The sequence below is a fragment of the Odocoileus virginianus genome, chromosome 24, assembly GCF_023699985.2.
Source record: "Odocoileus virginianus isolate 20LAN1187 ecotype Illinois chromosome 24, Ovbor_1.2, whole genome shotgun sequence".
In the NCBI taxonomy this organism is placed as follows: Eukaryota; Metazoa; Chordata; class Mammalia; order Artiodactyla; family Cervidae; genus Odocoileus; species Odocoileus virginianus.
The window spans coordinates 36,649,828-36,672,541 of NC_069697.1; the positions used below are offsets into that span (position 1 = coordinate 36,649,828).

General features: G+C 36.1%; 1 protein-coding gene across 2 annotated transcripts in view; it reads right to left on the reverse strand.

Moving 5' to 3' along the window:
* Positions 1 to 1,007: 1,007 nt before the first annotated feature.
* The window catches only part of CNTN1 (contactin 1), a 389,716-nt gene continuing 368,009 nt past the window's right edge, over positions 1,008 to 22,714 (reverse strand). For both annotated transcript variants that reach the window (XM_070454566.1, XM_070454567.1), the window contains one exon: positions 1,008 to 3,495. In XM_070454566.1, coding sequence (XP_070310667.1) covers positions 3,419 to 3,495 — 77 coding nt within the window. In that variant the 3' untranslated portion in view covers positions 1,008 to 3,418. The remainder of the gene's footprint in view (positions 3,496 to 22,714) is intronic.

Consider the following 22,714-nt stretch of genomic DNA (forward strand, 5'->3'; position numbering starts at 1 on the left):
AAGTATATAGCATTTTGACACTAAAGATGTAGAACCAAAAGACAACAAGTGAACAAATTAACATTTTAGATGAACCAAGAGAACGGATTTGTTTTTAAGAGAATTTAAATTATGTATCCATGATGTTTATATTGTTGATTCAATTTAAAATATCAATTAATCTAACTTGTAATAATGATGAAAACTGTGATTCTCAAACCTGATCCCTTTCAGACTCTCATGAACAACCTAACAAGATACAGATCCCTATGTCTCACTGCCCAATTTTGATTTGGTAAGCCTGAACTGAGGCCTAGGAAATCTATTTTGCTTTTTTCAAATTCTCCAGGTTATCCTGATGGACAACCAGATTTGAGAACAACTAACAGGGAAAAATGCACTCACAGAAAGAAGCTTTGATCTCCCAAAGCCTGGAGAATTAGAGATGGGGTCAATCCTGGGTCAAATACCGAAAGTAAAATATTAGAATGGAAGTAATATAATACTTAGGGTCAAGAAACAGAGGCGGGGTCCAAAAGGGGAACCAGGGTACAGGGTGGAAGCAAGCTTCATGAAACAGGAAGAGAGGTCAGAATGTCAGTGAGAAATCACAATCAGAACACAAGGGAGGATGTAAGGCAGAAGGCAGGAAGCTCTGGGATTCAGCATTTGAGGCTCAGTCTGGCTCAGGACTCAGAGAAGGCTTTTCCTGCACCAGATTCCTGTTTGCACAGCTATGCTTTTAAGTAAATTCCTCTGTTAAGAGTGTCAGCTCATTCAGGGTTTAACCAGTTTTTTATTTTTTGAGTATCTAACAGTTTGCATTAGTGTCCAGCATAAGGTGATCGTATGTCATTGTAATGCCTGTGTGTGCATGTATAGGTTTGCATGTATATTTTTTTGTAGAACGCTTCAAACATTGAACTGTTGTTTAACATGTAATATTTTTTCCATGTTATTAAATTTTTAATGAAAATCCTCTAAAAATGAATTTTCAACTTCAGGTAAATTGAAAGGACAGTTGTTAATTCTTGGGTAACAGTAAGACATTTATTTCTTTATAATTTTTTTTTCATTCATAAAAAGGACAAAGCACAGTCCTATGCTACTCCATTGAAAAAAATGATAAAAAATAACTAAAAAAATCAATTCAATATTTATCAGTATCAAATAAAACTACTACCACCTTTCCTTGAAATACAAAGAAACAACAGATGTATCTATCGCTATATAAAGTTTAATCAAGAATCTTGTGTCTTAAAGCAGATGATGCATTAGTTAGTTTGACAACAGTTTAAACCTGATGGTCCCAGTCAAATTTGTACACTTGTATGAGGAAATGAAAGCTTGAATTATCAGTGTATGAGAGATTTTAATCTATTTTATCTCTGTCACAAATTTAAAATTAAACAAACAACCTTCAAAGTCTGTTTTCTTCTTATCTGTCAGAACCATTTCATGCAAAATCTAACCAGTTTTGCTCTTTATTACCATACATAAGAAAATAAAAGGCAAGCATGCATTTGGCAAAATATTTAGTTGTTGATTATATAAAAATGCCCAACATGGGTCACATTGCAAAAGGAAAACCCCAAAGTGTAACAATGAAAACACAAACATTTGTACAGAAGGCTCACAGAGTATTTGTTTCCCCGAAAGTATGAAGAGATTTTGTTTCTTTTTCAAATAATTAAATATTTTATGAAATCTGGCAATGATCTCAGACCGTTGACATACTTCTACTGGGGAATCATCCCTTTCACTTGTTTTTAAAAAGTTTCATTTTATAACAAAGAGTTAAATGTAAACTAATGAAATATTTATTGGTATTTTCATAATGAAAGCTCTAAACATTTACACATAGATATATAGTACAAAAATTATACAAATTAAAGAAAAGGGGGTAAAATAGTAATAGATCTATTTTGCTTCCTGTAGATATTTTTATGAACCTATAAGGTATCCTTTCTAAAAAGATAAACTCTATCTCTAATTAGCTAGCAAGGTTGTGCTAATAAAATAGGATTATACCTCTTGAAGCATCAGACATTGCACTATTTCATTAGCCAGCTAATCCTTTATTACTCGACTTCTTTCATATCCACACTCAAACACATGTCCCTGCACACCATGGAGAATGAAGAAATGTGCATCTTCCTTTTCAGGACTTATAAAAACCTAAAATACCAACACTTGGGAGATACCACTGCACAGACAAGCTATTTGTCTCCTCCCAGCCTTCTAGTTTCGGATACTCTTCAAAGTACCATTAACAAACCTTGATTTGGTATTTTTAGCCAGTTTTCGGTATTGCATTGAAGCAGGAAATGAGTTTAAAACTAAATTTAAAAAATAATAGGGAATACTGTAGTTTTTCCAAGCTACAGGTGATTTCTTGATCCCACACCTTTAATAAAGGTTTTACTTATAATGGAGCACAAAAGCAAAGACACTAGAATATTGGATATTTCTGATATTCACTTAACTGACATTTATTCCTAGCTATGTAAAGCCTGTTACATCTCAACTAAAAAAATGGGAGCTCTCTACTTTTTAAAATTGATCATTTCACATATGAATAAATACAGCAACATGATGATACTCTATCACAAGAGCTGTGATTTTTGAGGTTTGAAATTGATAAGAAAAGCATAAAAGAACATCAGAACATCAGAGTAGAATACAAAAGTAAAAAAAAAAAGAACCTCATACAGTATGTTAATTTTACTATTAAAAAACTAACTTAAAAGAATTACTGATTCTGAAAACCAAATATTTAGAAAATTACTTGCTTCCAAAATAGGAATACTGATCATAAGTTCTAGAATTTGGTTTTCAATATTCAAAATCTTCCAACTTATTCAATAAAATGATTTGGCATTGGAAATTATGTCTAATTCTTCAGTTCTATTTTTTTTTCCTAAGAAAACTCAAAATGTCAAGAATGATAGGGGCCATTCAAAAATATGCAGGACCCAAAACAGAGAGGATAGTACAAGAGACTATAGTACTCTTACATTTACCACATACGATCAACACTTCAACCTCTATTATATTTCACAACTTGTTATTAAATTTAAAGCACCTGTGTATGGTGATTTTACTTTCAGTCTACAGCCTATAGTATTGAATTGAACACTGTAACTTGTCCCATTGGATTAAATCATGCAACTGTCACAGAATCAGTTTAAGTGGTTTATAAGGCATATTGGAACGAGTTAAAAATCATTTATATTCATTTAAAAGTTTATTCTTTTGGATGAAGGGGTTCCTGAATGCCTCAGTCATAACATATGTTGTAAATCAGTTGGATAGTTTGTTAAACTATGATTTATTTGGCTTAGGATGGAGCCGCAGGGATTGGAAGGAACTGCAGTCATCACAGGAATGAAGGGTGTTCTCTGAGCTGGGCTGGGAAGAGCAGGTTGTCACATCACATTCAGAATTCCAAGTAGACAAGGATGCCAAAGGCAGGTAGCAGGAAGCCGAGAAGACATGGTGATAGGATGGATGCACCTATAATACAAATCAAACACGAGCTTATTATTTCATTGATAACAGTCACTATTGCTCATTTCCGCTGCTTTGGGGAAGACCATTTTATGTAACCCTGAGAAACAAGTGTTTCCTTTGAAAAAAATACCAGCTTTTCTTAGGCTTAAGTGACTTAGTAAAAATAAAAATGGTTGATCAAGGATTTTGTGTGTGAAGGTGTATGGACTATTTATACCATGAGTTCATATAAATCATTTAAGATAATACAATCACAAATGTTTCTATTTTTCCTATGATCTAGCAGTCCTAAACTTCTACTAGAAGGCACTAGGTCAAGAAACATATGTAAATTAGTGAAAAATCATAAGTAATCTGTGACACAATAAGATGAAGAGATGCAGCAAAAAATGCTAATAATGTTAAACCTGGGGCAATGACATTGAGGAGGAGAAGGGGACAAGAGAGGATGAAATGGTTGGATGACATCACCAACTCGATGGACATGAGTTTGAGCAAGCTCTGGGAGTTGGTAATGGACAGGGAAGCCTGGCTTACTGCAGTCCATGATGTCACAAAGAGTCAGACATGCTAAGCGACTGAACTGACTGACATCGTATGTATACTGGAAGATATTGCATGATTTCATATCCCATATATCAATAGTTTTAAAATATTTAGGGACTTATATACAATGTTTAAGAAATTTATTTTTGATAATAATACTCAAATTTATATCTAAAGAACAATTGCCCTGAAATATTAACGCTGTGATTTAAGAATAAAAATGATGTGATATTCTATATACTTAAAATACATCTTGAGTGCCATCTAGAAGGGCTCTTCCTGTGCTAAGGAAATTTATGGGTCTAAATCCAGCAACATGAGAATTCTTGAGAAAGGGTTGAAAAGTGGGAACAAAAAAGTATACTCTTCAGTTCAACTCTCCACAATTATTAAGTACTTTTTTCAATGAACACATTACTGGGAAGAGTGACAGGCTAAAAATACAGTCAACAGATTGCAAGTATAATAGATTTGTGTCTATTTCTGTAAATATAATAGATTTTTGGAAGTTCTCTAAATTTGAAACTTTAAGTCATTGCTATCAACTATATCAACAGCTGTCTAAATATCCCTTTCTTTGGAATATTCTCCTTACATGTAGAAAGACTCAAGATTGAAGAGAAGAGTCTTCTCTTCAACTTGATCATTGAAAGCACAGTCATACTCCTTGTAGGGTAGACAATGATTGTGTCTACCTACATCCTGCTACTGCCCTGTTAGCAGCGTTTGGTGCTGCATGGAAAATGTAGGAGAGAAAACATTATGAGACACACATAAAGGACTTCTTAGAAGTGAGCAGGGCAGTGAGGGTAAAAGTGAGGGCAGAACAGTAGGCACAATATAAACGGCCCTCAGGTAGCTGCCTCCTGATGGAGATGCTGCATAACAGCACCACCAGTACCTATGATGACACCAATAATAACTATGATAGCTGCTATTCACTGCTCTATAATTACAAGACAGACATCACACTGGTCCTTTATGTGTATTGTGATATTTATACAATAGCCTAAGATGGTAGAACTTACTATCCTGACTATAGATTCGTTGTTGCTGTTGTTCAGTCACTCAATCACATCCGACTTTGTGACCCCATGGACTGCAGCATGCCAGGCTTTCCTGTCCTTCACTATCTCCCCAAGTTTGCTCAGACTCATGTCCATTGAATTGGTGATGCCATCCAATCATCTCATCATCTGTCACCTCCTTCTCCTCCTGTCCTCCATCTTTCAGGGTCTTTTCCAATGAGTTGGCTGTTTGCATTAGGTGGCAAGTTTTGGAGCTCCAGCTTCAGCATCAGTCCTTCCAAAGAATATTCAGGGTTGATTTCCTTTAGAATTGACTGGTTTGATCTCCTTGAAGTCCAAGGGACTCTCAAGAGTCTTCTCCAGCACAATATGAAAGCATCCATTCTTCAGAGCTCAGCCTTTTTTGTGGTCCAACTCTCATATCCATACATGACTACTAGAAAAACCATAGCTTTGACTATATAGACCTTTGTCAGCAAAGTGACATCTCTGCTTTTTAAAATGCTGTCTAAGTTTGTCATAGCTTTTCTTCCAAGGAGCAAGTGTCTCTTACTTTCATGCCTGCATTTTATAGATTATGTAACTCAGATTCAGATAAAATTACTGTTTAAGACCAGTAACCAGTAGAAGGCAGAGCCAGGATTAGATCTCAGACCAGCCTGGCTCCAAAGTCCATGCTCTTTCTACCTTGCTGCCACTTTCAGCAGATCACTCTGGAAAGGAACCAGGTCTAGAAAAGCACTAGAATGCTACATCCTGCGCTTCAAGTGTCAAGGCAAGGGCACGGAAGGAAAATAAATGACACAGGGGAAAGCAGAGCACCTAAGCTGTTTCCAAGGGTATTTGTTCTTGCAGTTTTCCTTCTCTTTTCTACACAGATATTTTAAAACTATGCCTCAGCACACATATTATTTTATTCAATAAGATGACCAATAATAAACCTCAATCACACAGAGAAACATTAGTTTTCAATGTTTGACCTAATTTAAATGATCTTTCCTAAAGACATTTGTCTGAGAAAGACAGCGGGGTCTCTGAAATGCTCTGTCCCATGACCACAAATTACACTAGTGATGGGTACACGTTCGTGTATTTGCCCAAATATGTGGGCTGTCTCAGTACAAACTGTGGCGACAGAAAAAAGGTTAGTCAATTGTGAATGCCATTTTGAAGTTTTGGTGTTAGTATGAAAACCAAATATAATTTCATAACTTGTGGCTACAACATCAGGATATTTGATTTATTTAAAATAAACTCTTCAAGTTTATGTGTGTCATATTTAATTTCTCTAATGGCTCAAGCCTATGTAATTGTGGTCTTCACATTCAATTCTCTTCCACATTCCAAACACAAATTAGAGACCTCACTGAATTGCTATTTAAAATCATTTTAAATGTGGGATCCCTATATTCTTGAAGGGTTTTAAATGTATATTCTTTTTTTGCCTAACAAAATGTATATAATATTGCTATCAAGAATAATTTCAGTACTTACATGATTTGTTGTTAACATGTATTTTGCTTCAATGCAAGGAGACCTGGATTCGATCCCTAGGTTGAGATGACCGCCTGGAGAAGGGAAAGGCTACCCACTCCAGTATTCTGGCCTGGAGAACTCCATGGACTGGATAGTCCATGGGGTTGCAAAGAGCTGGACATGACTAAGTGACTTTCACTTTCACTGAATATCAAACATGAACAAATCATCAATCTGGTTAATTACTTTAGCCTATTTAGAATACTATGCCATTGGGTTTCTGGATTTTTTTACCTTAAACTGCTTAGTTACACATTGAAAAGAGGAAGTTAAGTAAGAAACAAGCAGTACTTAACAATCTTTTTAGTTTTTATGGTAAGTAGATGGTCACTCTAGGCTTCCTTGGTGGCTCAGTGGTAAAGAATCCACCTGCCAATGCAGGAGATGGGCGTTTGATTAGTGGGTGGGGAATATCCCCTGGAGAAGAAACTGGCAACCCACTCCAGCATTCTTTCCTGGGAAATCCCATGGACAGAGGCGCCTGGTGGGTTATAGTCCATGGGGTTGCAAAAGAGTCAGACATGACTGAGCCAGTTAGCACTGAGCATGGGCACAAGACAGTCACTCTAGTCAGCTTTTAATGCAAATGTCTTTTCTGATGCTTAGGTTTAGACACGCTCCAACCCAAATTACTAATGTTTGCTATAATTTTCTCCTTGGGGTGTCATGCTTTAAGTTCACAATTTTTAACATCTCTAGATTGTGAACAACTTCAGGACAGGGAATATATCCAAATTATATTTTCAGCTGTGTTGTCTGATACCAAGCCCAACGTATAGTAATTGAACTATAAAGTTACGATATAAATAATTCTTACAATTAAAAGCCCTGAATCCTTTTTGATGTGGAGTACAAGCTCAGAAAGATAGTAAAGGGGTAGGACATGGGGGTTTAAAGAAGAAGATAAAGACAACCACTGTGACCTGCATCTCTTATCAGAGAAACGATATTAAAAATCTGCAACATCAGAAAGGCCATACTTTACTGCTCAGCCCAAAGGGTTCTCCAACTTGTCCTGGTAGGATGTTACCTTGGATTCCTTCAAAGTCTTATCCTTGGCCTTGGGCTGGGGGAATAAAGTGTTTTGATAAGATGATTTATCCCCATCTTCATATATATTAGGTGTGTTAGGTATATATCAGTGTGTGTTTGTGTTGAATTCAATAAAACTCCCTCTGGGATAGCAGCAAGTTTGGAGAATATAAAAGTCTGTCTGGGATTGACAGTAAAAATCAGTTCAGAAGGCAAAAAACCAAAGTGACCTGCCTTTATTCAGGTTAGTAGTATGAGAGACAAAGATAATGGCAACTGTGAAACATTTCTAAGATCATGCAGCAACTAGAAAATGCGAGAACAACCCCATCATTGAGTGGCGAGTGTTGACTTACCAATAATATTCCATACCTTCTTTACCCTTCCTATCTTTTACTAGGAACATGCAGCTGGTAAATTACTCTCCCCTCATGATGGGTCCCTGGCATGCGAAGTCACTTTAGTCGTGTCCAGCTCTTTGTGACCCCATGGACTGTAGCCCACCAGGGTCCTCTGTCCATGGGATTCTCCAAAAGAATACTGGAGTGGGTTGCCATTTTCTTTTCCAGGGGATCTTCCCAACCCAGACATTTAACCCATGTCTCCTGCATCTCCTGCATTGGCAGGTGGGTTCTTTACCACTAGCACCACCTGGGAAGCCCCATGATGGGTCCCAACCCTAGTTAATTTCTGATACTCCTGGCCTTATCTCAGAAACAGCAAATGCTCAGAACTGACTGCTTCTTCCCTTAGACCCTCCTCTGGATTCTTCAGCAAGAACTCAAATCTTACATAAGATGTTTCTCCTTCCTACTTGAGTGGTGCTCCATGACTGTGTTGAGGTGTGTTTCCTTGTTACATCTAGTCAATTACAGATGGTCTGATTGCCTGTCAGAGTATGACTTTTACTTGGTCTTGGATGCTTAGATTTTGAGAACAAATAAGCAAATATGAAGATCTGTAAGCAGGCCACTGTTCTGCCAGGAGATGTAAGGGTGTACTAAGAATAGTGCCATGGGGCTCTAGAGCCAAACAAGGACAATGAAGTCCACATTCTGCCTCTGCTTTCAATTGACTAGGTAATCCTGAGCATATTCTTTATTGATTGATTTATTTATTTTTCCCATTTATTTTTATCAGTTGGAGGCCAATCACTCCACAACAGTGCAGTGGCTTCTGCCGTACATTGACACGAATCAGCCATGGATTCACATGTGTTCCCCATCCTGATCCCCCCTCCCGCCTCCCTCCCCACCCCATCCCTCTGGGTCTTCCCAGTGCACCAGCCCTGAGCACTTGTCTCATGCATCCAACCTGGGCTGGTGATCTGTTTCACCCTTGATAGTATACTTGTTTCAATGCTATTCTTTCAGAATACCTCACCCTCGCCTTCTCCCACAGAGTCCAAAAGTCTGTTCTGTACATCTGTGTCTCTTTTTCTGTTTTGCATATAGGGTTATTGTTACCATCTTTTTAAATTCCATATATATGCGTTAGTATACTGTATTTGTCTACACTGAATAATATCCTGAGCATATTCTTTAATCTTTTTATGTCCTAGTTCCTTCAAGTAAGAAACGGATAATATATCTCATGTCTTTATTGTGAGAAGACATGGAGAAGATGTGTATCGATGGTTCTTACATGTGTTTTAGCAGTATAACCTTTCTTCAGAAGCAATCATATGTGGAAGCTTTTTGACTGAACAAGGAGGGAGAGTGGATGCTTTATTTAAAGACGGGCCTGGGGCAGGGGACCACAGATATTTTTTACCTCCTCTACATTCATGCTGATTCCTGTACTCCCCCAAGCCCATCACTCCAGAAAATGAATGGTGCTTTGCTTATCACAGTTTGAAAATAGTTGTTTTATGTAGAGCACTTCAAAAAATGCATTGCTGATAGAAAAGTCCCATAAGTGACAGTGATTCATACATTTGATGTTGTTCATCTCTTTATATAATCCTACATTATATTTTTGAAAAATAGATGTATAAAAACAAAGGAAAACAATAGAGAAAGCAGGTGTGCCCCCTGCACACAACTTACATTGGAAACCTATATGCCTACTTCCTGCTCCCCAATCACATATTGTGTCCTGTTAGATCACAAACATCCCTGAAATGTCCTTTCACATATCAACACAGGGCATATTGCATTTTTCTGTAGTAGTCTAGCTCAAGGTGATCTCCTCTGTGCCATGGTAGTTGGGGATTCTTTGTTTTAATTCACTGGAACTCAATGAAGAAAAAGCTGATTTTGCACTGCTTTGGGACAACTAGAGCCGGTTAACTGAACACTTGTGTCTGCCACGTTTCTGGCTTTTATCTCTTCTTCCTTTGCAGATTGCTTCACATTCTCAGACTGACTCCTCAAGATAGACCAGAGCGTGAAGCTCACAATCATACATTCTTAAAAGCAAAGAGATGATTTTTTTTAACACCAACTCCAGTGAGAAAACTCTCAAGGAAAGATTCTTACTTGAGAAGTCTGAGTCATACACCTACTGTCAGACCAATACTGTGGCTGAATTAGTGGATTTGTGTGATTGAACTAGATTAGAGCAGGTGCCCATCCCATCCCTCAGTCAATCACTCTGGCCAGGGAGAAGGGTCGCTTAAGAAGACATTAACCTTTCTGATCTCAGGTATTAATTGAGAGCTTTGTTTCTGGAGTTAGCTTAACCAGTTGGGCCTCCTGAGTCTATCAGTCCTTGGCTGTGTACCCTTTAGAAAATGTTTTGTGTCTGTTTACCAATTAGATGTTGTGAGGATTAAGTGAGAAAATGGCACTTATTTTCCTAAATTTTGTGACAGAGATGGGTGAAGACAAAGTTAAAGGAGGAAAAGCTGTTTCTTACTTTGAAATCCTGACACATAATTTAATGTATGAATGAATTTTCTGACCAAGAGACCAAGATCATTTTTTGAAAATATCACACACTCCAATTTTATTGCAGGACTTAACACGAAGGATCTGAAGTCTTTTGAGGCAAAAAAAAAAAAAAAAGAAAGAAAGAAAAAGAAAAAGATAAACCTATTTAAAATTTGTCTTGACTACTGGGATTTTATTAAATGTCTGAGACAAAATAATTATAGATTTGTTATTGGTAAATTAATTTATGGACTTTCCATATTACATGTCTCTTCTCCCTTTCATATTCACTTTTACATTTCTAAAGAAGTAGGTAAACCAGTTTTAAAAGTCCTCATAAGTATAGCCTCATCTTGCCTAAAATTAGGTTATTTAGCATGTGCTTACTGGCCAATAATAGACCATGTGTTTTTATTTCCCAGCAAGTAACCAGACATCACTCTATGCTCTTGCTCCTTTCTCAAGGAGGAAATGCATTCTTGTAGTCTAGCATTTCCCGAGAGGGGAAGGACTAGAGTCAACAGTTAGGAAAGTATACAACTGCCAAGATAAGCTGCGAGCAAACCATCTACCTTTCTTCCAGCCCTTTTCCTGATTCCCACCTTTCTTTTTTTTTTTTTTTTGCTGACAAATCAAGGGATTTTATTGGGAAGGGGTGCCTGGGCAAAGAGCAGGAGGGAAAGGAAACCCAGTGCTGCTGGGCCACATGGTTCACAGTCTCAGTATTTCATGGTGACAGGAGTAGTTCCCTGGTTGTCTCTGGCCAATTACTATTACTCACGCGTGCATTGCTGAGCCAAGATGGATGCCAACGAGGATTCTGGGACGTGGTAGGATACATGGAGTCTCCTTTTGACCTTTCCTGAATTCTTCCAGCTAGTCCACCCTATTTTTTATCCTTGCCTAGAATCTGGTAAAGAATTTTCAGTAAAACTCCTGTAACTAGTGTGGTTAACCTTAAAATTTACTCTGGGCCATATACCAGAACAGTTATTTTTATAAATTGTCTAAGAAGATTTAAAAGAGATATCTTTTTAAGAGTTAGCTCACTCTGCTAACTCTTGGGGAAAATGTTGAGAAAGTCTTTAATGTTAACTCAATTATTATAAGCATAAATACTTGCCTTTGATAAAATTTAATAATCTAATCTATTTTAAGAGTTTCTGGAAAAGAAAAACAAAAGAGAAGTCAAAAATTAAAATGGATTTTTTTCTTTGAGATACTGTAGACTTTTAACATATTTGATGGGTTTTTTTTTTGCTTTGAGACCTATTTTATTATAGTGCCTGTGTTGTATCAGCTTGCTTATTTTGTGTTTTATAATTTTTTCTCCTTATATCTCTTTCAGATAGCAAAACACTAAGCTGTATGAAGAAGGAAAAAAGACAATTTAAGATCTATTTATAGTCTTGTCACTAGTTAGTTGTATAACTTTGAGAAAAGAGAATATTTGGACTCAAAATATGGCTCTGAGGCTGGCATGATCTTTGGACATTTTACTTGTCAAGGCTATGGATTTCCCTTCTGTAAAATGATAGGGTTCAATATTATAAGTCCTTGGGTTCTTAGTATGGCTGTTAGTCTGTGATTCCATGCAAACCATGATTAATTTAAGAATGTAAAGGATAAAGCCATAAAATTTGTAAAGATATTTATTATATTTCTCCTTGTCTATGATAATCTAAGTTGATATTTGTTTATATATACATTAAAAGCTTGATTATCTAAGTGATAACAGTTATGATGGTTTTTTAAAACTGGTGAAACCCACTAATCTTGCTACTCCTATTTGTTTGGCAATTATAAACCCATATGTCAAGCAAAATGGTGCTGTTTTTGGCAAGGGTGTATGATTTGCTGGCAGCTTATTCTGGTAGTTGTATACTTGCCTTACTGTTGACTCTGGTCCTTTCCCTGTCAGGAAATGCTAGATTGCAACGATGAATTTCCTCTTTGAGAAAGGAGCAAGCATTTCTAATAGAGTGGGAATGTAAACATAACTTCTATCTATTATTGGCCAATAGTTCAGTTCAGTTCAGTTGCTCAGTCATGTCCAGCTCCTTGTGACCCCATGGACTGCAGTACAGCAGGCTTCCCTGTTCATCACCAACTCCTGGAGCTTACTCAAACTCATGTTTATTGAGTCAGTGATGCCATCCAACCATCTCATCCTCTGTCGTCCCCTTCTCCTCCAGCCTTTTATCTTTCCCAGCATCGGTATCTCTTCAAATGAGTCAGTTCTTCGCATCAGGTGGCCAAAGTCTTAGGGTTTCAGCTTCAACATCAATCCTTCCAATGAATATTCAGGACTAATTTCCTTTAGGATGGATTGGTTGGATCTCCTTGCTAGTTAGGGTTAGGGTTAATAAGCACATGGTACATAATCTAATTTTGATATGACTTTTGGGCAAGATGAGGCTATAATGCTGAGGACTTTTAAAACTCGTTTGCCTACTTCTTTAGAAATGTAAGGTGAGGCTTTCACTAAAGCATGAGACTTGGCATTAAGAAAAATTCCACTTGAATACTGTTGTCCTCACTTGAGTAAGTAACCTCCTGCAAGGTACTTAATCTCTCATAGTCTCCATTTCTTTATCAGCAAAATGGGGAATACTTCCATAGCATGGTATTCATGATAATTAAATGAAAAAAAGTTAAAAATACATAGTAAACACCATCTGATAATTATGAATTTGAAATATGACATTTGGTGCATTCATTTAAGAATTACTACTTAGTGAATATCTATGAGAATAAACTGAGCATAGATGAGACCAAAAAGACTCAGCATTCTCTTCTCTTCTGTGCTATAAACCGTTCAACGTATATATAATGGATTTCAGGGGGTTAATTTTTTCCTCAAAATCCTTAACAAATAATCTTCAAGGTTTGTTTTGTTTTTGTTTTTTTTTTAATTCACAAACAACCAGGGCCAGCTTACTGGATTACCTTTGCTTTTGGTGCTAGAAATAGCTCACTGGCAGAATATTCTAACATGGATAGCCTTGGAATAAAACTAATTGGTCATGAAAGTCAATTTTTCTTAAACTTATCAGTGTATATAATCAAAGAAATTCAAATGAAGAACTCCAAAAAAGGGAAGTAGGTAGATACATCTTACTACAAAGCCCACTGAATTTTTCTTAGTTCTTTAAAAAAAATAAATTTGAGTAAATAATTTTTTTTTCTGATTTTAATACTCACACTTATGGTCATGATAGGCAAAATGTTTGCTTATAGGTGAGACCATGGAACAAAAAAGCTTAGTCATGCTCCTAGACATGATGACTATTTATTCATAGAGGATCTATTCTGTTTAAGCATCCTTAAAATTATAAGAGAGATAACCTATTTTTTATCAGATACATATTTGCAAGCCTATTTATGGTACTAATATTCATGGGACAAGTCATCCCCCAGTTCTAGGAAAGGTTAGGTATTTTCCCTTTTAAATTTGCTTAGAATAGTAGATTTTTCAAGAGATGAGTGCTGAGGATGACACAGAAAATCCTCTGTCAACTGGCACTGTGATCCCTATACCAGGAACTCTTTCAGTTTTATGTAACTGCTTTGCAGGACCCTAACTAGGCGTCCATCTTTCATCTGGCTGGCCTACCTGGGGGTGGTGTCCAATTCATGTGTCAGGTTTCAACAAAGAATAGATGCAGGTTAATTTAAATTTAAGTATTACCTCTGCTTTTCTTTTCAAATCAAATCTTCACTTAACAATGAGGAAAACTCCAAAATTTAAATATACAAATAGTGGCAATATAAGAATAAAAATGATTTCTTTAAAATTACTTCATTTATTCATAAGTTTTTTAAAACTTGCCCAAGTAACAATATTTGTCATTAAAAAATATTTGTTCAAAGGATTATTTTTATTTAATTTACTAAGTGCCTGCTCTGTCCAGGAAACTTTTGCAACACGTTATTTTGCTTAATTCTTGTAATAGAGTTAAATTATGTCTCATTATCCTCATTTACAGATGAAAGGCCTAAGGGTCAGATTTGTCCTCCTAACATAAGGCAAATTTGGCTTTTGAACTGAAACCTGGTCTCAGTGTTATTTTCTCTACTCCAAAGATGCTACATGAATGCTTCCTTCCATAATGTAATGACTTGAGAGTTAGAAAATATTATGAGTATCCAAGCATCTCCATGACACAGCAGTCAAAGACCCCAGTCCCCTGCTGGTTAAATGTGGTGGTTCAGAGTTACAAATACTTAGATGCTTTCCCAGGGCAAAACCAGAAAAAAGTTCTATTTGATTTTTCTTTGCATTGGGGCTATGACAAATAAGTGACTCACCTGTTTGAGGTGGTATTTTTTATTTAAGATTTTCCTTTTTAATTTGATCCTGAATTGATATGTTTGTCAGACCTTGGGGCCTTACTGCAGGATTCAGTGTCACCATCTATCAAGGATTAATGGGTGCTTCACTGTTTTTCCACATACACATGAAGTTCTTATAAGAAATTGTCTGAATTCATTGAAACTTCACAATTATTAAAAGGATCATAATCAATTGAAACTTCTTTTCATACTTTCACAGAAGAAACAATTTCTCAGCTATTTTAACAACAGTCTGAAACATCTAAGGTGTTACTGACTGAAATCAGCACTAATTACTCTAAAGGATTTATAAGAGTTTGTGCTCATTCAGTAGAAGATATAAAAAAATTTCAATAACTTTGGATGATATCTACATGGGATTTTTGTTCTGTTATATATTTTTCAGTTTTTTTTCCCCCTCATTCTTAGTAATGTTTCATGGTGCTAAGCCCTGAGATTTTGAGCTCTTCTAAATTCTTTTTAGGGTTCACAAAGGACAGGGAAGCCTGGCATACTGCAATCCATGGGACCACAAAGAGTCGGATAAGACTTAGTGACTGCCCAACAACAACAAAGTGGGAGAAGAAAAGGTTGAATTTCATCACGTGTATGAGGAGTTTATTTAAAAAGTCAACCTAGTAGTTACTCCTTGCTAACCAACAGGAATTCTGGGAAATGCCTTAAGGAACCATTTTGTTTACACTGAACAAATCAAATTCTTACACAGTGAGTGGAAATTGAAGATTTTTTGTCAACATCTATTTTTCTAACCAGTATTCTTCCAGTCACTTTATTACAAAATATCTGGAGTAATTATTGACTTTTTTCTCCACAAGACTTGTATCTTGTGTCTTTATGCTTCATGAAAGTGTATTTGTTTTGTGACAGTGTATTCTATACAAAGGCGCTGCTAGATGTTGATTGATGATGATATATGAATATGCTTAAAATAACTTATGGAGAAAGAAATGGCAATCCACTCCAGTGTTCATGTCTGGAGAACCCCATGGACTGTAGCCTGTCAGGCTCCTCTGTCTATGGGGTTGCAAGAGTTGGACGTGACTTAGTGACTAAACCACCACCAAAATAACATAACTGTCAAGCTATTAAGAGAAATATTATAAAATCTAGAAAGAAGCTTGAGACTAATAATTTGCTTTGATAATTTATTTCACCTGGACTGTCCTACCTCTTGTTCCCTTTCCCTGGCTTTTCCATGCTAGGTTCCACCTAGGAGCACCACCTCTCTCATCCTCTACATTATCTGTTCTGTTATTAGTCTTTTCGCATCCTTCTGAATTACTTAGCTCAGTTAATCATTTGCCATTCATTTTTAATTACTCAGAATGGAAAACACAGAATCATTTTCAAAGTGCTTTTCTCTCTCGCTTGCATGCACCATTGATTCCATCTCTAAGAGAGATCTAGAATCTTTCTGCACCACTGTCTCTCCAGCCTCTCCCATAGTTATCCAGGACTTCACCACCTCTTACTTAAACACAAGAAAAAGTAAACAGATGAAAAAAGCTATCTACCTCCTTTTCAGTCTGTCTATAACCTATACTCTATGTTTACCTTCCTCTACTTTTGGAATCCTCCTTAAAGATACATTGAATGAGATGCCATTTTTATGTGTGCTCAGAGTCAACATTTGTTGCCTCAACTGAAGTGCTATTTTACCTCCTTTTATACCTGGAAAACACTCACTGATCACAAAAGAGTCATCAAAGTATCACTCTTTTAAATAATTGTGCATGGATTTAATTATTTCCTCCTAGGTGTTTGCTGGTGGCTCAGACAGTAATAATCCACATGCAATGCAGAGACCTGGATTCAATCCCCGGGTTGGGAAGATCTCCTGGCAACCCACTCCAGTGTTATTGCCTGGAAAAGGCCCATGGACAGAGGAGTCTGGTGGGCTATAGTCCATGGGTAGAGATTATCAAGCCTCCTGCCTGCAAAGAGTCAGATAGGACTGAGCAACTAAGCACAGAGCAGAGCTTGCTTCTACAACACTTAATACATTGTGCTGAAAATTATTTTCTTACTTATCTTATTTTTCTAAGACTTTATGGTTCTTTAAAAACAGAAACCATGTTCTTATTCATCTTCCAACTTCTAGGGACCAAGTCCTATCTAATACACATTTGATACTCAGTACATTTTTGTTGAATGAGTTACACTAATGGTCCTGTTTTAGAGTGCCCCTCCCCGACCACTGTAGTTCTACCCATGATCTCTCTCTCTCTAGACATATCTGAGAAAGATCATTCCTGAGAAGATGTAGTGTAACAAATTAGTTTCCCTATGAAATCTCCATCTGTTTGTAGACACAAAATCAAGCAATCATCCCGTTTAACCTACATGCAATAACAGGCTAAAAATGTATATGTGAACAAAGAAGGTCTTTCACTGATAGTCCATTTTCTGAGAATGACTACTAGCCAGATGACTGTTAGCACTATTTTATAATTTGGATTAAAAAGGTAATAGAATTCACTAATATAACTTAGCTACACACTAAAACGTTACTATTTTATCCTCTTGTGATAGTTCTAAAGAAGTTGTGAGATTTTTGTGTTAATTAATATCTTTCTTGCTATCTATAGTGTTTTGGTCATTTTTAAGTTGTGAATATGTTTAGAATATAATCTTGGACCAGAAAAAGAAGACTGTTTCTTTAAAGGAACATATTTAGATATTTTAAGAATTTTACCTTTAAATCAAATTAATTTCCTCATGGAATCTAAATAATTAAAGCAATCTGAGTTTATTTACTTCTTCAATGATTATTTAGATGCTGTCTCATTAAATAATTGTAGAGTCTGTGAAGGTCCTTTCTATAAATTAACAAAATATGGTTTGGATTTGGCTGCTGGAAATCTCACTTCCTTCTCTCGTATTTACTACTTGTTCTGCAATGAAGAATTACTTATGGAATGACCTAGAGATTTCTGTATGTCTTCGTTTTTCCTCCACTGTGCCACGCCATTTCCTAGAATCAGGTTCTTGTTAAAAATTGCCACATGAAATTAACCTCCACTGGACATAGTATAGAGACCAAGAACACATGGAGAAAAGCTAAATCATCTGAACCCTGGCCTGAACCCTGAACCCTGATGATTTTTGGCAAGTTACTTAAACTCTCTGATCTCAGTTATTTCATCAGCCAAATGAAGATAGCTACATTTATCTACTTGAGTCTTACAACAATTAAAGGTACAGAAAGTACACTGCAATTATAGAGAAATACTTCACAGTCGGTAGCTATTCCTACTGCAATTACTAGAAAGTTCTTTTCCTGATCTGCTTCATTTGTCAAAGAGATTGCCACTAATCTGTGGTCTCTGCAGGTCGCATTCCACAAAAATGTTTTTACTGGACTCAGGAAGGAAAAAGATACTGGGCTAAGTCCAAACTGAAGGGCATTTGCTAGGTAACAGCTAAGATTTAGGAAACCATTCAAGACAAGCCAGGAAGGATCACACTGTTCTGACTACAATTTAACCGCTCTGGATTTCCAAAGTTGTACAGACTTGAATCCGGGCCTGGGTACAGAAGTGAGGAGACCCTAGGCTGAATGTCCCAACTAGAAGCTGAGAAGACAGAGAAGGAAGTCACCGCTGAGAAAGTTACACAGGCATCTCCCTTGTAGATAGAGTTACTGGATATTTTAGCTAAGTAAGCAGTAGACATCTGGATGTGATTAAAATTTAACCTAATCGATTCTGCTTTTTTAAAAAGAGAGTCTCTAAGTTTTCATGAATTCAGTTTACACAGTGAGGACCTACTACTAGTCTGCCTAGCGCTATTGCAGAAACAGCCGTTTCGCCCCCTGGAGATCACAGCTGATCTACAAGTCAACCTGCTATGCTGTTTGTTGCACTCGGAATGCCTAAGACACCATGGGAGCAAAAAGTGAGCAGCTGCAGGTGGTGGCACAAAAGGAGTTTCTGGGAAGAAAAGGGACACAAGCTAAGAAAGAAGAGATGGGACAAATGATATGCTTCACAAATGTCCTTTGTGATAATAAAATATTGACCAAGAAATGCATACTAAAAAAATCTAATGAAAAATAATCCTTGATATTCAAAAGGAAATAAAGTCTTATTCTAAGTCATGGCTTTATTATCATCTAATTTAATTTAAAGTTCTAATAAATCCCCTAAGCAATATTAACTTCCATTTAATTAGTCCATTAAACACTCTAAAATAATAAAAGCATGCAAATCCTTTAAAATTTAAAGAGATAGTTTATCATGATCTTTTTTAACATAAATATAACATGGATATACATTTTGTTAGACTGTATTTCAAATATAGTTGTTCAATGTGAGCAGTTATTAACCTAGGAAAAGAGCCACAACAAAAATGTCTTAGTTGGAATAATGAGCAAACTTTAGTTTTAAAACCTGAAATGTTGAATGCTACCTACTTAAAAATGGCTGAGTATAAGCCACAGAGGATATACTCTTCACTGACCACATAGCATATTTATATAAAAAATTTATTGGTGCAACATATTCACTTTAAAATGTCATGAGACATTACATTTTAAAATGAATACATATAAATAGGAATTTATCAAATTTGCACAAATGCATCCTTAGACTTGATAATCTCTAAATATGAATATACTTGTTTATGAATATATTTAGTTCATTTAGTAAATAAAAATTAGCATTTTCCTGTAAAGCACACTATTCATGTGCTAGATTGTTGTGTTCAATGGTGACTGCTAAAGATTAAATAAAATTATTGAGTAATTGCTATACACTCTGATAAGTACTTTTGCCTTTATAATATAAGGTTAATTTTAAAGATAAGAAATTTGTTCAAATTTAAATTAAGAAGACATATTATTTTGTTCCTTGCCAAAGCAAAAACTGTCTAATCACACACTCACTGTGATTTTCCATCTTTTGTCTAGCTAAACTTGCCTCATGCATCTGATGTAATGGATACCAAGAATTGACAACAATCTCTAATTTACAGAGAAATGCTTATAATAAAACATGCCCTACGAAATCCTTAAAATAATGAATTTAATATTGCCTGAAAAATATATGGCTTTTCTTTCTGATATCAATGCTGTCATTCTTAGCATAATTTATTACTCATATTATTAATCTCAATTTTTAGTAAAAGAAACATTCTTCCAGAAAGAATAACAAAAATATTTAAAAATATAATTCCAAATGATCATATAATAATAAAAAGCATCCTTATTTTCATTTTGGTTTCTTTGAGAACAATGTGACTTTCCCCATCTCCAAGTTAGGGAACTATTTTTAGGAAATTCAGATATAGAATATTTTTAAAATTTCTTTTGTGAAAGTGAAAGTCGCTCAGTCATGCCCCTCTTTGCCATCCCATGGACTATACAGTTCATGGAATTCTCCAGGCCAGAATACTGGAGTGGGTAGCTGTTCCTTTCTCCAAGGGATCTTCTCAACCTAGGGATTGAACCCAGGTCTCCCACATTATAGACAGATTCTTTGCCAGTTGAGTCATTTTATGTGACATAAAATGCTGAGTTTTAAGCAAAATTTTCTGAATATAATTAATAGTTGTGACTATAATTAATAGAAACTATTTCTAGAAGAATTAGAAAATAGTAAGATAATAGAGTAATGGGGCTCTAAATTTAGTGATAAATTAAATTCAATTGATGAATGGGCAAAAAAATTTTAAAAATCAGAAGAAAATCTTATGTTAAATGATCTTCCTATTTTTTAACTGAACCCAGTGTTCGGCAAAAGTGTAATAACTGAATAAATATAAGATAGTATCTTTTTTGTAATATTTTAATATATCTTAATTTAATATATCAATAATCAGCTAAAATATTTTGATAAAGACAATTTTTTAATCCTAACAAAATAATATGTGGCTTCAGAGAACTGCAAAAATATGTGTTCAACTGTCAAAAATATCCAAATAAAGGGAAAAGTTATGTACAAAATCATAAAACAATTAGGATTCCCTGGAAATGAGCAATCTTTTAAACGATCAACTCTGTGTTACCAACAGAAACATATATTCAGTGAAAGCATTAGAGACATAGGCCAAAAAACTTATCTGTGCAGTACTTCATTCTTTACATTAAATTCATGTTGGACGTCAGGAACCTGTGTCAGTATATTTATATGTTTGGAGTGTTGTTGTTCTGTTGTTTAGTTGTTATGTCCAAATTTTGCCTCTCCATTGACTGTAGCCCACCAGGCTCCTCTGTTCAAGGTATTCTCAGACAAGAATACTGGAGTGGGTTGCCATTTCCTTCTCCAGGGGATCTTCCCCACCCATGATCAAACCTGCATCTCCTGTATTACAGGTGTATTCTTTACTACTGAGCCACTGCGGAAGCCCAGTTTGAGGATTAGGGAGCCTCTTATGGTGACAGTATAAAAAGAAAGAACATCTTGTCATTTATAAAAACTAAAGATTTCTTAAAAACCTCAGAATGCATATGGTACTAAATTACTTGTGGTACTTGGAAGAATATAAGAATTTGACTATATATTATCCATAAGAATATTAAAATTATGACTATATAAGAATTATTATATATTTTAATGTGATGGCATATTTTTATGCTTCCAATCTTTTTTACTTTTAAATTTGTTTGCTTTATGTTTGGAATTGTTCCTTGATTTACAATCTCTTTGAAATTTAAGAATCCCATGTGCCAGGTCTCCATTGGCCATGAAAATTATTATACTAATAATACAAGAAATTTTAAATTGTATCCATTTTTCTTCATTTTAAGGATTTTTTTCTTTAGATTTCATAGCTTCTCACATTTTAGAATACATTGTTTATGACCTTATGCGTACATGCCTGCTTAGTCGCTTCAGTCATGTCCGACTCTCTGTGATTATCCTAAGGACTGCAGCCCAGCCAGGCTCCTCAGTCCATGGAATTCTCCAGGCAGGAAAACTGAAATGGGTTGAGATGCCCTCTTCCAGGGAATCTTCCTGATCCAGAGATTGAACCAGCATCTCCTGCACTGCAGGTGGATTCTATACTGTTGAGCCACTGGGGAAGCCTTTCAGTTCAGTTGCTCAGTCATCTCTGACTTTTTGCAACCTCATGGACCGTGGCATGCCAGGCTTCCCTGTCCATCACCAACACCCAGAGCTTACTCAAACTCGTGTCCATCGAGTCGGTGATGCCATCCAACTATCTTATCTTCTGTTGTCCCTTTCTCCCGCCTTCAATCTTTCCCAGCATCGGGGTTTTTTCAAATGAGTCAGTTCTTCACATCAGGTGGCCAAAGTATTCCAATTTCAGCTTCAGCATCAGTCCTTCCAATGAATGTTCAGGACTGATCTCCTTTAGGATGGACTGGCTGGATCTCCTTGCAGTCCAAGGGACTCTCAAGAGTCTTCTCCAACACCATAGTGCAAAAGCATCAATTCTTTGGTGCTCAGCTTTCTTTATATTCCAAATCTTACATCCATACATGACTATTGAAAAAACTATAGCTTTGACTAGACAGACCTTTGTTGCATAATAATGCCTCTGTTTTTTAATATGCTGTCTAGATTGGTAATAGCTTTCTTTCCAAGGAGCAAGCCAGCGTTCTGGCCAGGGAATGCAAATAGAGAAGTAGCTCAGTCACTAAGTTCATTATCCTAAAGATACAAACAAATATTGTGCTCAAGAGAAGGGTCCTATTTCTAGTCCTTAGACCAGAGAAATGATGCTAGCAAATGGATAGGCTAGCTGGGCAGTACCTGGGGTAAAGGATGCTATTCAGTAGTGGAAATGCAACAAATTAAGAAAGCATATTTACCGGAAGAGCTGATTTTCTTCTCCCCTTCTAATCACCCCTAGATCTTCAAAAGGAGAGTACTGTGTTGAAGGAAT